The sequence below is a fragment of the Dasypus novemcinctus genome, chromosome 2 (genome assembly GCF_030445035.2).
Source record: "Dasypus novemcinctus isolate mDasNov1 chromosome 2, mDasNov1.1.hap2, whole genome shotgun sequence".
Classification (NCBI taxonomy): Eukaryota; Metazoa; Chordata; class Mammalia; order Cingulata; family Dasypodidae; genus Dasypus; species Dasypus novemcinctus.
This window is the reverse complement of record NC_080674.1, coordinates 8,381,785-8,398,990: the sequence shown is the minus strand read 5'-3', so window position 1 is coordinate 8,398,990 and position 17,206 is coordinate 8,381,785. Positions and strand designations below refer to the sequence as shown.

The window sequence follows — 17,206 nt, the reverse complement described above, 5'->3', positions numbered from 1 at the left end:
GTTTCTACTCTTAAAAAGTGAAAAAAAAATCATCATATAATTAAGTACAAAACCTGCATTGAATGACAGCTGCTGGCATATTTACTTGATTGGAAATGAAGACCAAGACTATAAGAAAGCCCTGTGATAATATTCATCTGGCATCCTCCCCTCAGTGTGTAGATACTAAACTGTTGGCAAAGCTTTCTGGAGCATCAGCTTATATAAACACAGAGTCCTTGGTTAGTTGCGTGAAATTGAACGTTTTCTTCTGAAACACACTCGCAATTGTTTCACTTACAAACTGCCAACTAAAGTTATTCTCTCAGAAAAATATCTGTTTGGCATCTCCTGGACTTTGTTCCATTGGACAATATGGGCATTTTAATTTGCTCCCATTAAGCATTTTATTCAGGGCATCTCTTGATATAATATGACCACAGACCAATCTCATGGGTGGACTGTTATCTGTTGTTTGCTGACCAAGAATGGGACAGGCAAATAGAGAGTGACACCAGCACTTTTCACCAAGGTCCACTTCAATGGGTAATTCATCTTTCTGGTTCCAAACTCCAGGACCCTGCTTCTGTTCAATCACAACTTTGATATTAATTAAAGCTGGCAGCGCCACACAACCTGCTGGGAAACTGACACTGAGAGGGGACTCCACCGCGAGCCCCAGGAGGGCACAGGTGTCCCCTGTGAAGACGTCACAGATGTCAGCCCACTGGTTTGCATCAAGCAGGTGAACATAAGGTGATTTCTCCATCCCTTGTCTCAGACACACGAGGCTTCCCATCAAAACTTGAATATCTTTTTGATGATTTAGGACAAATCGCTGAAAATGTTTAGCATATTGTAATGCTTCTCGCTGATTTGTAGTTCCACCCATTAGCAGGCTAATAAAATACAGTCTGTGTAGCTTAAATTCCAAAGAGCAGTTCTGGGCTATGAGCATTTCTCCGTTTGATACTGCCCACTCCGGAGCAGGTTTCAGAACTCTGACTTTTTATGCTTCTAATGTTTGGTTTAGCTCCACAAATGGTTCTTTTTGTTTTTAATGGTTTTATCTATTTATTTTTTAATGTTGCAATAAAAAAACATGAGGTCCCCGTATACTCCCCACCCGCTCACCCCACTCCTCCCACACCAACAACCTCCTTTATCATGGTGGCACATTCACTGCATTTGGTGAACGCATTTGGGAGCACTGCTGCACCACACGGATAGTGGTTTACATTGTAGTTTACACTCTCCCCCAGTCCACCCAGTGGGCTTTGACTTGGGTCTACAGAAAAGACCAGATTCCTGGGAGAGCTCCTGAGCTCATCCAGCATTCCCCCTGGAAAGCAGAGCTCTGCCCCCAGCCTCATGGAGAAGCCCCTGGTGGCTGCCTGCCCGCAGCCATCTACGGCGACCCTGCTAAGGTCTGAATCAACAGTCTTCATCAACGGCGTTTCCAACCCGAGAAACACTGCTGCGAATGTCTTTGAGGTCCGAGGCCAACTTGGGACCAGTGTCCTTTCTTCTTTCACCGCACTGGGTCAAAACAAGTGAAAGCGTCCCGGCGCCTTCGGCCTCTGGGCGGGGCTCGGCAGGCTCTGGCGCCGGAGGCCGGGGGGGGGAGTCGATGAGCTCCTGCGGGCCGCGCGCGCACCGCTGCCCCGAGCCCCAGAACTCGGGCAGCACCTTCTCTGGCCCTCGCGCCAAGGTCACACGGGGGGCAGGGGGCGCCCCGAGCGGCCCGTGCCCGCCCACGCTCAGGCGCCGGGCCCCGGCCCCCGCATCCCGGCCCCGCTCGCCGCGCTTGGCTGTCCCCGCCGCCCTAAACGCCCCTTAGACTCTTATCCTTCCCTTTGGTAAATTTCCAACAGCAGGTGGCACACCTTGCTGGAAGATGTCACTTCGCTGAATAATGAATGAGGGATAAATGGAGGAGGAGGCTGAATAATTTGCTAATAAAAATAGGCCCTTGGATGATACTTTTGGACTTAACCTAACCCAAATACTTGTATAAAAAGGAAAAAAAATAAGTAAGAAAAAGTGGTCTTTTTAAAAATAAATGTTTTAGATTTTATTGGAATTAAACATGATACAAGTGAATAAAAGGCATTTATTCTATCAGGCATGTACCTCACTTCTAGAACCAGAAGCTATTTATTTTAATGCTCAGATATGTGCTTTAGTATATTGTACTCTCCATTATTCTTTAACAACTTGATGTGGAATAAGATATGACAAAGAGGAATCACCGGGGGTGAAGGAGGACTGTGATGTCAACGGATCGATTAGGGTTAAAGACCTCTTTTAGAGAAGTTTCTATGGTTGCAAACCAAATCATCTAAAACTGATTGGCACAATGTTATTTTTTATGCTTACAGATTTGATGGATAAAGAATTGGAACAGGGCACAGAGGAGCAGGCTTATCTCTGCTAAACTTTGAGGAATAGGGGCAACTTAAAATAGGGGCACCGTGGGGAGTGGATGTGGCTCAAACGGCTGTGTGCCTGCCTCCCATATGCGAAGCCCTGGGTTTGGATCCCTCTGCCTCCTAAAACAAAGCAAACACCACAGACACAAAAAATGAACAAGAGAAACAAATGAAGAAACCAGCCAGGGAGTGGCTCAGGGGTTGAGCGTCTGCTTCTCACATACGAGGTACCAGGTTCAATTCCCGCCACCTGGTACCTCAAAAAAAATCTGGGCACCCGAATCACCTGAAAGCTTGCTCACACACATGTGAGTGCGTGATGCTGGGAAGACTCACATGGGAGGTGGCGGGTATATCTGGGGCTCCTTGAGCATCTCTCTCTCTCTTTCCCTCCTATCTCTCCAGTCTGGTGACATCAGAGTAGGCAGGCTTCTTCCATATTGGCCCAGGGATCTGAAAAGCACAAATCTGAAGAGAGCCAGTGCCAAGCAGCTTTATCACTCTTTCTAACCTAGCCTCAGAAGTCAGGCAGTTTTGTTTTTCCTGCATTATTTTCTTCTTCACATTCAAAGGAAGAGAAATTAGACTTGGCCTTTTATAGAGTGGCAAAGAATTTGCAGACATATTTTAAAACCATCAAAATATGAGAGCAACTGAAATCCTAGAAAAGTAGCCTTCCTGGGAGAAAGAGTACTGGGGAGGTGACTGCTTTGGCTCCTAGGCTTCTCCTTAAAGAGGAACCACGCAATGAGTTGGGTTGAACAATGGGAATTTATTGGCCCATAGCTTCGAGGCTAGGTAAAGTCCAAAATCCAAAAGCGGATTTTAAGTAATATGCCAAACTTTAGTGAAACATATTTTATATGAATTCTCTACCCTCGATAAAAGGCTATACTTAGGAATGTAATGTTTAATAGACACAGCTGTTCATGTGAGTCCTTTATTACTTCTTTTCATATAGTTTTGAACTTGGCAGTGTTAAACCAACAGTTGGCGTTTGTGCTGTATATTGGCAGACTTTCAAAGATATAAGTGTTTTTTTGGCAAAAGTAAAAAGGCGTGAGTGAACCTGGTGGGAGGAATAAGGTATTAAATGTAACATTGCTTGATTTGGGTTAGCGTAACAGTTTTTAGGCTAATCAAGGGTGTGATTTTAGTAAGGGGATATAGGGTCTAATGTATGTTCAAAAAGTCTCAGTTCCAATTTTTGTCCTTAACAGACATTGTTTTATTTCCATTTTCTATTTTGTAAATAAAATTTCAACATGGATGTACTCCCATGGATCCCCTTAAAGATTTTTTTTCTGTTCCTGAATTTAATTTAGAAAACACAGATATACCTGCAGTCTTAGAGCTGAAAGGGAAGTTATAAGTCAAGAAGTACAATCCCCATCTTTCCAAATGAGAAAAATTGAGATCTGAATGTTTCAGTTTGCTATAATCAGAGGTTATGCCTTTATAGCTAGAAATACATTACTATTTTTCAATATTTAAATAAACAAACCATACTGGCAGATCGTTTCATGAAATCATAACAAAAAATGTGCACCAACTAATTTGGATTTGGCTGCACATGTTGAAATTACTTGATAAATTCAGTTAGTAGCATTTCTTACACTTGGAAAAGAAGCTTAATAAATCCAAATCTACTTATGGTATAACATGAGTGCCTCATTCATCTAAGCAAATTATTTAGAAAATAAACCAAAGTGTGGACATTATATATATATATATATATTATATATATTATATATGTATATGTATATACACCCTACTGTGAAAGCTACTACTATATTTTTTATTCCAATGCCCAATAAAATAGCTAAAATTTTGTTAAATAACTTCGTGGCTTCAAAATAAATATCATAAATACTACTTTTGACTTTATTAGATAAATGGATATTTATAAGACTATTTTCCAAAACCATTTTGATTATTAATATTACCTCCTTCAATGGTTGGTTATTGGAGTTTTTTTCAATAAACACAGGTAAGTAGATCAAGCCTTTTGGAATTAACCTAATATATAATTAATTTAGAATATGCTTTCATCAAAATTTTCGACTGACTTGGAATAATATGATTTTTTGTGCAATCTTTGAACTTTGGTTTCTGTCCTACAATAAGTGTACAAAGTCACTATTCACTGTATTGGCAACTATAAATTGTCTAGCTTTACATCTACATGAATTACATTCTGTGTGGGTTTTATTCTGAACGCACAGTAAATAAAAGCATTACTTATAGAAATATTAGATATAATAGGGGTATTAGTTTTTCATTGTTGTATTTGTTGTTCTCATCTTAATTTTCCAGGTCATTTGTCATCTATGAATAGCCACTGGATAAACCATGTAAAGTATCTTTCTCTTTCTCACTATGTTAGTTATTGGTCTTCATTTTGAATCTTTAATTCACATTTGTTTACTTATTGTGTTATTATTAGCAAAGAAAATAATCTTACCAACATACCAACTTAAATGGAGGCATAATGAAATCATGGCTATATCTAAGTTCCTTTCATCTCTATTTATCCATGTTCATAAAACAAAGTAAAGATGTAGTTTTCTTATAGTTCAGTCAAAGGAGAACATTTATTGGTTTCTGTCCAGTTAAAATAATTAGGCATATAACAATATATTGAGTGACTGTCTAAAAAGTAATTATAAATATTGTTATGGCAACCATTCATTGTGTCTTTAAAAACTCTATCCTGTATTGATACATCAGCATTCAACTACAGAAAGAGATAAGACATAGAGATGCCATGCCATTGCCCTGATGTTATAACCATCATTATGGGACACTTATAAGAATATTTTTTTAGTATCCTTATTGCTATTCAGAGAGAGAATGTTTAGAACATGTAAAATTTGATGTTTTATTGTTGGTCTCACTGTGGTAGCTTGGAGCTATAATATCCCAGAAAAATATGTTCTTAATTTTAAACTATTCTTATAGGTGTGTCAAGGTTACCTCAGTTCAGGAGTGGCCCAACTGAATTAAGATGGGTCTTAATTCTATTACTAGAGTCCCTTATAAGCAAATGTAACTAAGACAGAGAAAGTCACAGGAAGCAAGAAGATGAAAGTCAATGGGACCTGTGAGAGAAGGGAGAAGGTGCTGCCATGTGCATTGTCACTTGATGGAAAAGGCAAGGACCAAGGATCACTGGCAGCCAGCTCTAGAATACCGAGTCTTCTGGGAGGAAGCATTGCCTTGATGACACTTTCATTTTCGACTTCTTCTAGCCTCAGAACCATGAGCCAATAAATTCCCATTATTTAAGCCAACCATTGCATGGAGTTTGTTTAAGCAGCCCAGGAAACAATCACAGTCAAGACTGCACCATCTACTTTTCTCTGAGGTTCCAACTTGTCCACCTCCCCAACAGATCTGGGTCTCAAGACTTAAACATCAACTTTTATAAGAATATCCAGCCTGACAGCCTGCCTAAGAATCTTGGATTTCCCAAATCCCACCATCACACAGGTCAGTTTCTTAGAATATATATTTAGTTCTGTTTCACTGGAGACCCCTGACTGATAGAGCTAGGCTAAAGCTTGGCGAACCAGGTGCTCATCAACAGAGTGACAGGACAATCCACCAGGATACTGCCTGTGTTTCTAACTTACCGTTTTAATTTTAATAACCTTATTGAAGCAAAACTCATGTACCACAGAATTCATCCCTTTTAAGTGTATGAGTCAGTAATTTTTAGTAAATTTACAGTGTTTTGCAGTCATCACCATTGTTTAGTTTGGGAACTTTTCCATCATCCCAGAAAGATCTCCCTGCCTGTTTGCAGTGAATTCTCTAGGTTATTTAGTTTTATATCACCTTTTTTGTTTTTTTGTTTGGACATGTTTCACAGTGTACATACTAGAGTAGAGCCTGTGGATAGATAATACATAGATTTAAAAGATGGATGCATTCATTGTATATGTATGAGCTCTATAATAAATTCTTCCTGAGAGGTATGTAATGCGAAGGCTTAAATCAAGTGGGGGGAGGTAGTGAGAAGGGAAGGAATGAATGAACAGGAATAGGATCAACTTGCTTAATGTTATACTTTTGATCCCTGTGTGTTAAGGTGATGCATGTGTGGTTAATGCCAAAATTAGTAGCTTTTCTAAGTGGAGATTTTCAGGTCCCAGTGTTTTTTATAAAGTGGATTATTTTTCTATTTGTTAAAGAGTAAAGAATGAAACAAATGAGCACATCTTAATTGCACAAGAGATTTCTAACAGTACTTTAAATGTAGCTTTAGACACTGGATGAAATGGATTGCTTCATTCTGTACTCCAAATACAAGTCACTGGGGAATAAAGTCTAGGAAAATTAGATTCATCCAGAAGTAGTGCTCATGGGGTGACAAATGTGTCACCAATTCTTCAATTTAAGAAAGACTTTTGATCTTGGCTTCTTTCAGGTAGTGAACTTCCTATTATATTACCATATATTTTGATTTAGAATATTGTAATTGTCACAAAATGTGAAATTATGCTAGTTTCAGTAATATAAAAGAAATACTTCTTTAATATTGACTGTCAAGATATGAATAAATTCAGAATTCTAGTTTAACTGTCAGAAGAAACTAAGAAAATGCTTATTGCAATGGCAAACTAAATCTACTTTTCTCTTCCAAGGAAAGAAATGTATAATATTGCAAAACTCTGAACTCGAAATAAAAGTAACATTGCTAAATTATTTAAATCATTTGTTGAAATTACCAGGTGAATTCTAGAAGAACCAGTAATTAAAACACATTAAATCTGGAAACGCAGTAAAAATCCATGATTTCTCTGACCACAGAGGGAAAGACCAGTTTACAACCAAACCTGACACAATGGTTATTCATTGACCTCAAAAATACATCCTACCAAAGTTTCCTTGCTTTTTAGCTTCTCCACCCTCTCACTCTAATTCCATGAAACAGCACTGTATGATAAACACACGTCTATAAACATTTTATCATCATGAACAACATGCTTCTTGATTAATTTACTTGTTAGCTTTCTTTTTCAGTCCCTGAGAACACTAAGCATGACGTAAGCAGTTGCTTGGTTTCAACACATGAAAACGACCAGATTGCTGTTATTCTCCATATGACCCTCTGTGTGAGACCCATCAATCCTTGCACCTAATACTACAAGCACATCCGTAAAATGCTTCGTAAGAACTCTCCTCTATATGTATCTTGAAGCTTTTCTAATTAGGTTTTAAAAGTCACTGATGCTGTAAATGTTACATAGTCCATCTTTTCTCTTGTCACAACACAATGCCAAAGGAGAGTTTGCCATGGTATCACTCCATGGAATGACTCCTTTCTCAAAGTTTTTCAAAATTAATTTCAAAATTAATTAAAATTAATTAATTAAAAATTAATTTCAAAAGGCCATAATGAATTGTTATTGCATAGGGAAAGGTAAAAGCTCAAACAACATCCTCCTTTATTCTGTCTAGGAATTATAAATTGTGGGAGTTTGACATTGTTTAGGATTTCCAAAAATAGATATTGGATTATGTTTCTAAACTGGTCTGTACCTCTGGGCATGATTAACTTATGATTAGGGTTTTGATTGGGCAACATCAGTAAGACATTGAGTCCCCACCCCTTTGGGAACTCACAGAGAAACCTTACTGCAGAGAAGGGGGGTTGGAGTTTTGAGCTGAAGACTGGGAAGTAAACACAAGGAAGAGAGCAGAGCAGCTGAGTGCAGGGAGAAACCCGCCCTGGGTGAGAAACAAAGCATAGAGAGCCTGATAGTCTATAACTGACCTTGTGGACAGAACAGAGCAGCTGAACCTGGATAGAAATGAGCCCCAGGAGAGAGAGGAGACTTATCCCAGGCTGTAACTGAGATTGGAAAGAGCTGGGATCACGGAGTCTTAAGAGGAAGAAGGCTGAACCCTGACAGATGTCAGCAGCCATCTTGTTCCCACACGTGGCAACAGACTTTGTGAGGGAAGTAAATTATGCTTTATGGCCTGATAACTGTAAGCTCCTACACCCAAATAAGCACCCTTTACAAAAGTCAACAGATTTCTGGTATTTTGCATCAGCACCCCTTTGGCTGACTAATATATAATTTCATATACATTATTAATGTAACATTTATCTAATCTCTTTGGCTTTTTGTGAGAAAGCTAAGATCAAATATGGGGTGTATTTTTGAGGCTCAGTGGAAAGAGCAGAGTAGAGAATAGAAGAAGAGAACCTTTATGTCGATGATTTTCTCTCTGACGTACACTTCCTGCGTTCTAAGCTGGGGATCCTGTACCAAGTCTTCGATGAAAAGGGAAGCTGAAGTACACTGTCACTGTCACTGGTCCATGAAATAGTCAGCAAGAGTTGGATTCTTGCTCTTATCACTGGCAATGGAATCCGACCTGGTTAATAACCTCTCTTCTTTAGTGGAATGAAAGTAGAGAATAAATCTAAGGCCATTTATTCTAATATTGCCTACTGCCCTTCTTGGAAAGATGAGTTGACACCCCTTTCCCTCAATTTAAACCTTTAGCAAAGGGCACTAAATCATTCACCAAAACATTACACAAGTTAAGTGACATTAATTAGCACATTAAGAAGCCATATTATGCACAAGTAGGGCATATTCCAGCAATACACTGATGAGTCAGTGTTAGGAAATCATTATATTTGGATGTGCTAAAGACAACAATCAATTACTTACACTCTTCACAAGAATAAATTCCACATGAATCAGAAATTTAAATGCAAAAATGAAACTATACATGTGTTAAAGAAAGCACAAGGAAAGTCCAAAAATTGATAGTATACTATATTAGCTATGCATTTGCATACATTTCTGATGGATGTGAAAAAGCGCATCTCCACATGGGAAAAATATTTGGCAAAATTTAGGATGTGACTTATCAACCCATTTTCTGGAAGTCTATCCTAAAATAAAACTGAAAGAAAATGAAATGATACATGTAAAGAATTGTTTTCTGTGCCACTATTTATAATAGCAAAACCTGGGAAAGAAAATGGCCAGGTGGAGGGGCCTTGGTGCATTCTCAAGATGGAGTACTCTGCTTCTATGAAAACTATGGAAAAAAAAATCTTTGTCTCTGTTTCAATGTGTATGTATATATATATGAAGTGGGAGAAAGTGAGTGTGTGCAGATATATTCCAAGCTTTGGCTCCTTCACCTTTTAAAGAAAGTTAAAGATGCCTTATTTTAGAAATCTTCTCAAGCACAGTGGTTTGATATAGAAATTCTTGATAGCACAGGCATGAAATAGTGCCTGGAATGAAATGAACTGGAAAAATCCTGTAATCATCTAGGTGTTAACTCTGAAACCAGAACAGACACTTTGAACAATTACAGGAGTGCCAGTGGAAGCAAGAGGCTGCTGAGAGTTCAGCTTTTGTAGGTGAAAGCATTGACCAGCCCTGTTGCTCAGTCCTGAGACCCAGTTGTGGCAATGGCTGTGGCTGCAGCCTGGATTCTAGAAGCTGGCTGACTGGGGCCAGGGCTGCCAGAAGAAACCTCCTCTAACAGATGGGTCTGAGGGTCAAAGTCAGCCTAGGGTCTCCGTGTGGAACCAGTGGCAAGTTGGCCTCAGTTTCAGACCTCTGGGCAGCAGCACTTCCAGCCTCCCACCAGCATCTACCTGGAGGTAAAGGGCTAGTGTCTTCATTTTTATTTTGTCCCTCTGTATGTGGGCATTCCCTGGTCTGGCAGACCTCTAAGAGCACAATTAGGTTCTGGCCTAAGTTTCAGCTCTTTTGACAACAACAGCCTCACACCAGCGACTACCAGGACTTAAAAAACAGGCACTTTTTCATTTGTTGGGTTCCTGTTTCTTTCTTGTGTTATTTGATCTGGCAGGTCCCTGAAGGCCCAGCTTGGATGCTCCGACTTGGTTTCTCTCAGAAGCAGTGATATCTGATCTTGCACCAACACCTACAGGACATAAAGAGGCAGTGCACCTCTTTCTCTTTTCCTTTTTTTCCTTCCTTCCTTCCATCCACCTCTCCCTCCCTCTCTCCCTTCTTCCCTTCCTTTCCTCCCTCCCTCCCTCCTTTCCTTCCTTCCTTCCTTCCTTCCTGTTGGCTTGTTTATTTTTCTTACTCTATTTTCTGTTTTATATTCTTGGTCTGATGGATCACTGAGAGTTGAGCAGAGATGGTGGCCTAGATTTCAGGCTATTGAAAGTAAATTCTTCTGGCTTCCCACCATAACAGAGAGTTGGAGAGGCAATGCATTTCCTTTTTTTTTAATGGTAATTTTGTATGTTCGTTAATAATTAAATCTCCTCTCTCTCTCTCTCACTCTCTCTCTCTCGTTCTTAGTCTGGCATACTGAAGAGTGGGGGTAGATTTCCAGGGAGACTTTAACGTAATTCAGAATGTTCAATTATCAACAACAAAAAAAAATTACAAAAAATGTAAGAAGACGGGACTGTATAGTCACAGGAAAAAAATATTCAGTGGAAAATATCCTAGAGGAAGTGCAGTCTCTGGAGTTAGCAACCAAGATCTTGGAACAACTCTCATAAAAAGGGTCAATGAACTAAAAGCAAACATGAAAAAATAATTTAAATAATTAGAGGAAATCAGGAAACCAATTTAGGAACAAAAAGAGAATTCAATAATGAGATAGAAATTATAAAGAAGAACCAAAATGGGAATTCTAGAACTTGAAAGTACAATAACTAAAGTGAAAAATTCAATGAAGGGCTTCAAGAGCAGACTGGAGGAGGAAGGAAAAAAGAACCAGCAAACTTAAGGACAATATTAATTGAAATAGTCCAGGTTGAAGAGAAGGAAGGAAAGGAATGAAAAAAAAATTGAACAGAGCCTGAGGAACCTGTGGGAGACCATCAAGCATGCCAATCATAGTAATCTGAGAAGGAATAGGGAGAGATCAAGGACAAGAAAAAATACTTGACGAAATAGTGGCAGAACTGTTCCCAAATATGATGACTGATATAAATAATGCAAACAGGATGAATCCAAACAGAACTCATTTGATACAAATTATGATCAAGTTGTCCAATGGAAAGACAAAGAATCTTACAGCATCCATGTGGAATCTGAGCCTCCTCTTGACACAGAGGTGCAATGGACACAACCAATCCAGCGTCCACATAGAAAAGGTGGCATTGGATTGGGAAAAGTGGACATGGTGGCTGATGGGTATGGGGAAAGGCGGGAGGAGATGAGAAGTGGAGGCGTCTTTGGGACATGGAGCTGCCCTGGATGGTGCTTCAGGGGCAGTCACCGGACATTGTAAATCCTCACAGGGCCCACTGGATGGAATGGGGGAGAGTATGGGCTATGATGTGGACCATTGATCATGAGGTGCAGAGGTGCCCAGGGATGTGCTTACCAAGTGCAATGGATGTGTCATGATGATGGGAATGAGTGTTGCTGGGGGGGGGGGGGGGGAGAGGTGGGGTGGGGGTGGTGGGGTTGAATGGGACCGCATATATATATATATTTTTTTAATGTAATATTATTACAAAGTCAATAATAAAAAAAGAATCTTACAAAGAGCAAGAGAGAAAAGTGTTCCATGTAAGATATCTTTAATAAGATTAATATCTGATTTCTCAATAGAAAATGAGGCCAGATGGCAATGGAAGGACATATTTAAAGTGTAAATTGGGAAAAAAGGCTAACAACAAAGCCATTCTTCAAAAATGAGAGGTAGATTAAGATATTTCCAGACAAACAACAGCTGAGAGAGGTTGTTAGAACTAATCCTGTCCTACAGAAAATGTTGTAGGGAGTCCTCCATGTTGAAAGGAAAGGCCAGTAGAAAATGTCTCAAGCTGGATAAAGAAATAGAGATTTCCAATGTGAGTAAATGTATATGCCAATATTATTTCATTTACCACTTACAATGTTCTCTTTTACCTCTTATAAAGCTGGAAATTCAAATGCATAAAACAAATGTGAGGCAGTCTGATATTAATTATGAATTCAAAAAAGAGATATAGATTTTGTTTGTAAACTAGTCTGTTCCCCTGGGTGTAATATCTTTTGATTATATTAGATTCAGAGGACCCTGTGGCCCTGGGAAGAGAGATGAGCCTGATAATTTACAGCTGACTGTGTGAAGAGACCGGAGCAGCTGAGACCCTGAGAGATGAACCTTATGACAGTCTACAGCTGAGATTGGAAGAAACTGTACCCATGGAGCCTTAAGAGGGAAGAGGAAGGCAGGTATCACCCACCACCTTGTATCAACATAGGTCAACAGACTTTGGGTGAAAAAAGTACCTCTTGTAGTACATTGAGTTGAACTCTTTAGGGCCTTGTAACAGTAAGCTTCAACCCCAAATAAATACCATAAACCATCAGATTTCTGGTACTTTGGATCAGTTACCCTTTGACTAACCAATACAGAATTTGGTACCAGGATAAGGTGGTGCTTTTATAATTACCAAAATGCTGGAACAGTTTTATAAATAGGTAAGGGGTATTTTTTTGAGGAGCTGTGAGATTCTTGATGGAAAAGGCCTAGCTTTGAAGAGTCTGTTGGTAGGAATATGGATGCTAAAGAGACTTTTTATAAGGTCTTAGAAGTAAATGATGAAATTATTGGAATATTTGAAACTGAAGGAAAGGTGATTCACACTTTAAAGTTGCAGAGAATTTAGCAGCATTAACTCTTGATAGCTTATGGAAGGTAGAATTTGAAAATGGTGAGCTTGAGCATTTAGCTGAAGAACTTTCCAAAGTAAACTTGGAGAATGTAGCTTGGCTTCTCCCTGCAGCTATAATAAAATGTTAGATAAGAGAGATAAACTGAGGACTGAATTGTTGGGCACAATGAAACCAAAAACTGATTCTGGAAATTCTAAGTCTCTGGAAATCAAGTCCCCAGATGATAGTGCCCCATTTGAGGGCTTAACTAAACTTGAAACTTGTAAATCAGGATTGGAAATGCAATTATCTAGGAAAGACTTGTAGAATGTCTTGGACATTGATGGCTTGGACCCCTGCTTCCTACATGCTAAACCAACAAGGTTTCTGTGAAAGCTGTATGAACAAAACCTGTCAGTTTGAACTAAGAGGGACATGGAGGGGAGATATGGAAGGAAAAATGGCTTTAAGAGGAAAACTATGGAAGCTGAGATCTGAAATTAAGACATTTCCTTGGACCAAGAGAAGGACCACATGCATGTGTACGGAGAGTGTGAGTTTGCCCTGGCATTTGAAGAGGGTGAATGTTCAAGCCCACTGTTCAGGGAGAGTTTTGACTCCCCAGGCTACAGGGAGGGTGGAACACATTCCCCAAGGGTTAGGGAGAGTAAGGTTGACACCCCATAGGTCTGAGAGGTGTGGGCCTGCCCCATTTGATTAGGGAAGGCCAGGTTGCCAACTCATTGCTCTGAGAGGGTTGGTCCTGTAGTTCAGAGATTAGGGAGAATGGTACATCCACCTCATTGTGCTTAGAGGGTGGAGACTATCCCAAAGATTGGGTAAAGTGTGGCCAACACCCCAATGTTCTTGGAAGGTGAGGTCTGAAGCTCTGTCACCACCCAGATGCTTGATGAGAGTGGAAGCAAGAAGATGGCTGTTGGGCAAGCCTGTGGAAAGGGTTGGTCCCCATGTGGCCCCAGGGAGAAGAAACCATAATCTTGAGAATGACTCTCAGACTTTGACATTTAATGAAGTATGCCCTGCAGGAACTGTAGGGGACCCATGACTCATGTTTCCGTCCCAACGTCTCCTTATGGTAATGCAAACATTTATCCTTTGTCCATCCCTTCATATATTGGAAGCAGATAAATTGTTTTATAAGTTTCACAGGTCTATAGCCAGACATGACTTTGCCTCAAGACAAACAGAATTTCTTTAAACTGATTGTGATATGATTTTTTACTTAGCATTGTTACTGTTCTAAAGTTTTTTGGAATATTATAATATGATTTTGGAATTCAGAGGATGGAGTGTGGTAGTTTGGCATTATATATAAATTCTAAGGAGATACAGATTATGTTTGTTAACTGGTCTGTTCCTCTGGGTGTGATAACACTTTGTATAAGATTCATCTGAGACATCTGATTAAATTATATTATGACTAGGGCTTTGATTCAACCAGGTCGTTAGAGTGAGATGCAGCATTGAGTCCCTCTCCTCTTGGTGGGCTGATAAAATATACTCTCACATGGAAGTATACACACAGAGAAGATACACAGGATCCTGCAGCCCCTTGAATAGAGATGAGCCTGATAGTTTACAGTGGACTTTGTGAAGAGACCAGAACAGCTTAGAAGCCCTGAGAGATAAGCCTTATGCCAGCCTACAGCTGAGATTGGTAGATGCTGGACTCATGGAACCTTAAGAGGGAAGAGGAAGGCTGATGCCACCCACCATCTTGCATCAACACATCAACAGACTTTACGTGAGAAAGTACCCCTTATGGTACCTTGAGTTGGACTCTTTAGGGCCTTATCATTGTATACTTCTCTACCAAATAAATGCTCTTTATAAAAGCTAGCAGATTTCTTGTACTTTGCATCAGCACCCCTTTGGCTGACCAATACAAAATGTAAGTTTTGGTTACTGGGCATAAAATACACAAAGATGTAATTTGTGCCATGGACAGCATAAAAGGGAGGGAATGAGGGTTACTGTGTATGTGTAGGTTATTGAAATAAAGTAGGAATCAACACAAAATAAACTTAAATAGATTTAGTATGCTAAAATTAATCTCCATAGTAAACATAAAGAGAATGTCTAAAATATCTACACAAAAAGAAAAGATAAGTGATAGAAAATGAATCATTTTCTATGGCAGATGCAACTCTTGCTTTATCAGTAATTTCCTTAAATTTAAAAGGATTAAACTTTTTACTCAAATGGCAGACTGGATAAAGAAACCTGACTCTACTATATGCTGTGACAAGATACCCATTTTATATCCATATATACAAAAAGGTCAGAAGTGAGAAGGGAAAAACTTCATGCAAATAGCAAACAAAAGAAATTAGGGTGGCTATATTAATATCAGGTAAAATTTACCCTAAGTCAAATTTGTTATAGAAGATGAAAAAACATTAAATATCTGTGGAAGGATCAATTAAATAAGGCGATTTAAAAATTATAAACATAGAACCCTAACAGCAGAGTGCTAAGATATATGAGACAAACAGATGGAATTGAAGGGAGAAATATAAAAAAAGAGTTGGAGATTTCAATAAACCATTTTCAATTTTTGATAGAATATCTAAACAGAAGATCATTGAAGAAATATAGCCTTAAACAACACTATAAACCAAACAGATCTAACTGACATATATAAAACACTTTATGCAACAATGGCAGAAGACATATTTTTTTCAAGTGCAGGTGGATTATTCTCTAGGATAGATCATCTATTAAGGTACAAAAGAAGTCTAAAAGAATTTAAAAATATTTAAATCATAAAAATGTAATCTCTTTGGCCATAATGGAAAGAAGCTAGAAATCAGCAACAGAAGGAAAACTAGAAAATTAAAAGTATGTGGAAGTTAAATAACACATTCAAACAACCAATGGATTAAAAAAGAAATTACAAGAAAAATTAAAAAATACTTAGGGACAAATGAAAACGAAGACACAGCATACTAAAACACATGGGGGAAATGGATGTGGCTCAAGTGATTGGGCTCCCATCTACCATATGGGAGGCCCAGGGTTTGATTCCCAGGGCCACTGGGTGAAGGCAAGCTGGCCCACACAGTGAACTGGCCAGCATGAGAGAGCTGGTGCAGCAAGATGATGCGACAAAAAGAGACACAGAGGAGAGACAATAAGAAACACAGCAGACCAGGAAGCTGAGGTGGCACAAGAGATTGACTACCTCTCTCCCACTCTGTAAGGTCCCAGGATTGGTTCCCTGTGCTGCATAAAGAAAAGACAAGCAGGCACAGAAAGTATGCACAGCAAATGGACACAGAGAGCAGACAACATGTGTGTGTGTGTATGTGTGTATAAATAAATAAACATTTTTAAAACAACACATGGTATGTAGTGAAGGCAGTACTCAGAGGGAAACTTATGGCTATCTGTGCCTATGTTTAACAAGAAGGAAGATCTGTAATAACAACTTTTCCTCTTGAGAAGCTAGAAATACAAAAGCAAAGTAAACAACAGAAAGCAGAAGAAATAAATAATTACAATTAGAGCAGAAATAAATGAAATACAGAATAGGAAATCAACTGAGAGAATAAGCAAAATAAAAAGTTGGTTCTTTGAAAAATTCAATAAAATTGGTAAACTTCAGCTAAACTGACAAAGGAAAAAGTGAAAATATGCAAATAACCCAAATCGGAAAGGCAAATGGTTATAAAACTGATGAGCTTACAGAAATAAAAATATTTACAAGAGACTATTATGAACAATTTTATCATAACAAACTAGATAATTTAGAAGAAATGGAAAAATTCCCAGAAACCATATCAATTACACAAAATGACTCAAGAAGAAGTAGAAAACATCAATAAACCTGTAACATGTACAGAGATTGAATCAATAATCAAAACCTTCCACCAAAGAAAAGTCCAGGACCAGATGGTTTAACTGTGAATTCTACCAAACGTTTAAATAAATGCCAAACCTTCTAAAACTCTTCTGAAGAATTCAAGAAGAGTGAACACTTCTTAATTAATTCTATGGGACTAGTGTTAACTCTGATATCAAAGTCTGTTAAAGACATCACAAGGAAAGAAAATTTCAAGCCGTTTCCCTTATGAGTATGGATGGAAAAATCCTTAACGAAATACTACCAAACAAAATCCAGTGGCATATTAACAAGTTTATACATCA

At 38.8% G+C, this 17,206-nt stretch overlaps 1 protein-coding gene across 1 annotated transcript in view; it reads right to left on the bottom strand.

Annotated features, from left to right (window-relative positions):
* Positions 1–275: 275 nt before the first annotated feature.
* Positions 276–17,206, bottom strand: part of LOC101446863 (E3 ubiquitin-protein ligase RMND5A-like) — a 35,691-nt gene continuing 18,760 nt past the window's right edge. Inside the window, 3 exon segments of the mRNA XM_071218256.1 lie at positions 276–1,026; positions 1,247–1,424; positions 1,426–1,804. Of these exon segments, the coding sequence (XP_071074357.1) occupies positions 305–1,026; positions 1,247–1,424; positions 1,426–1,804 (1,279 nt within the window). The 3' untranslated portion in view covers positions 276–304.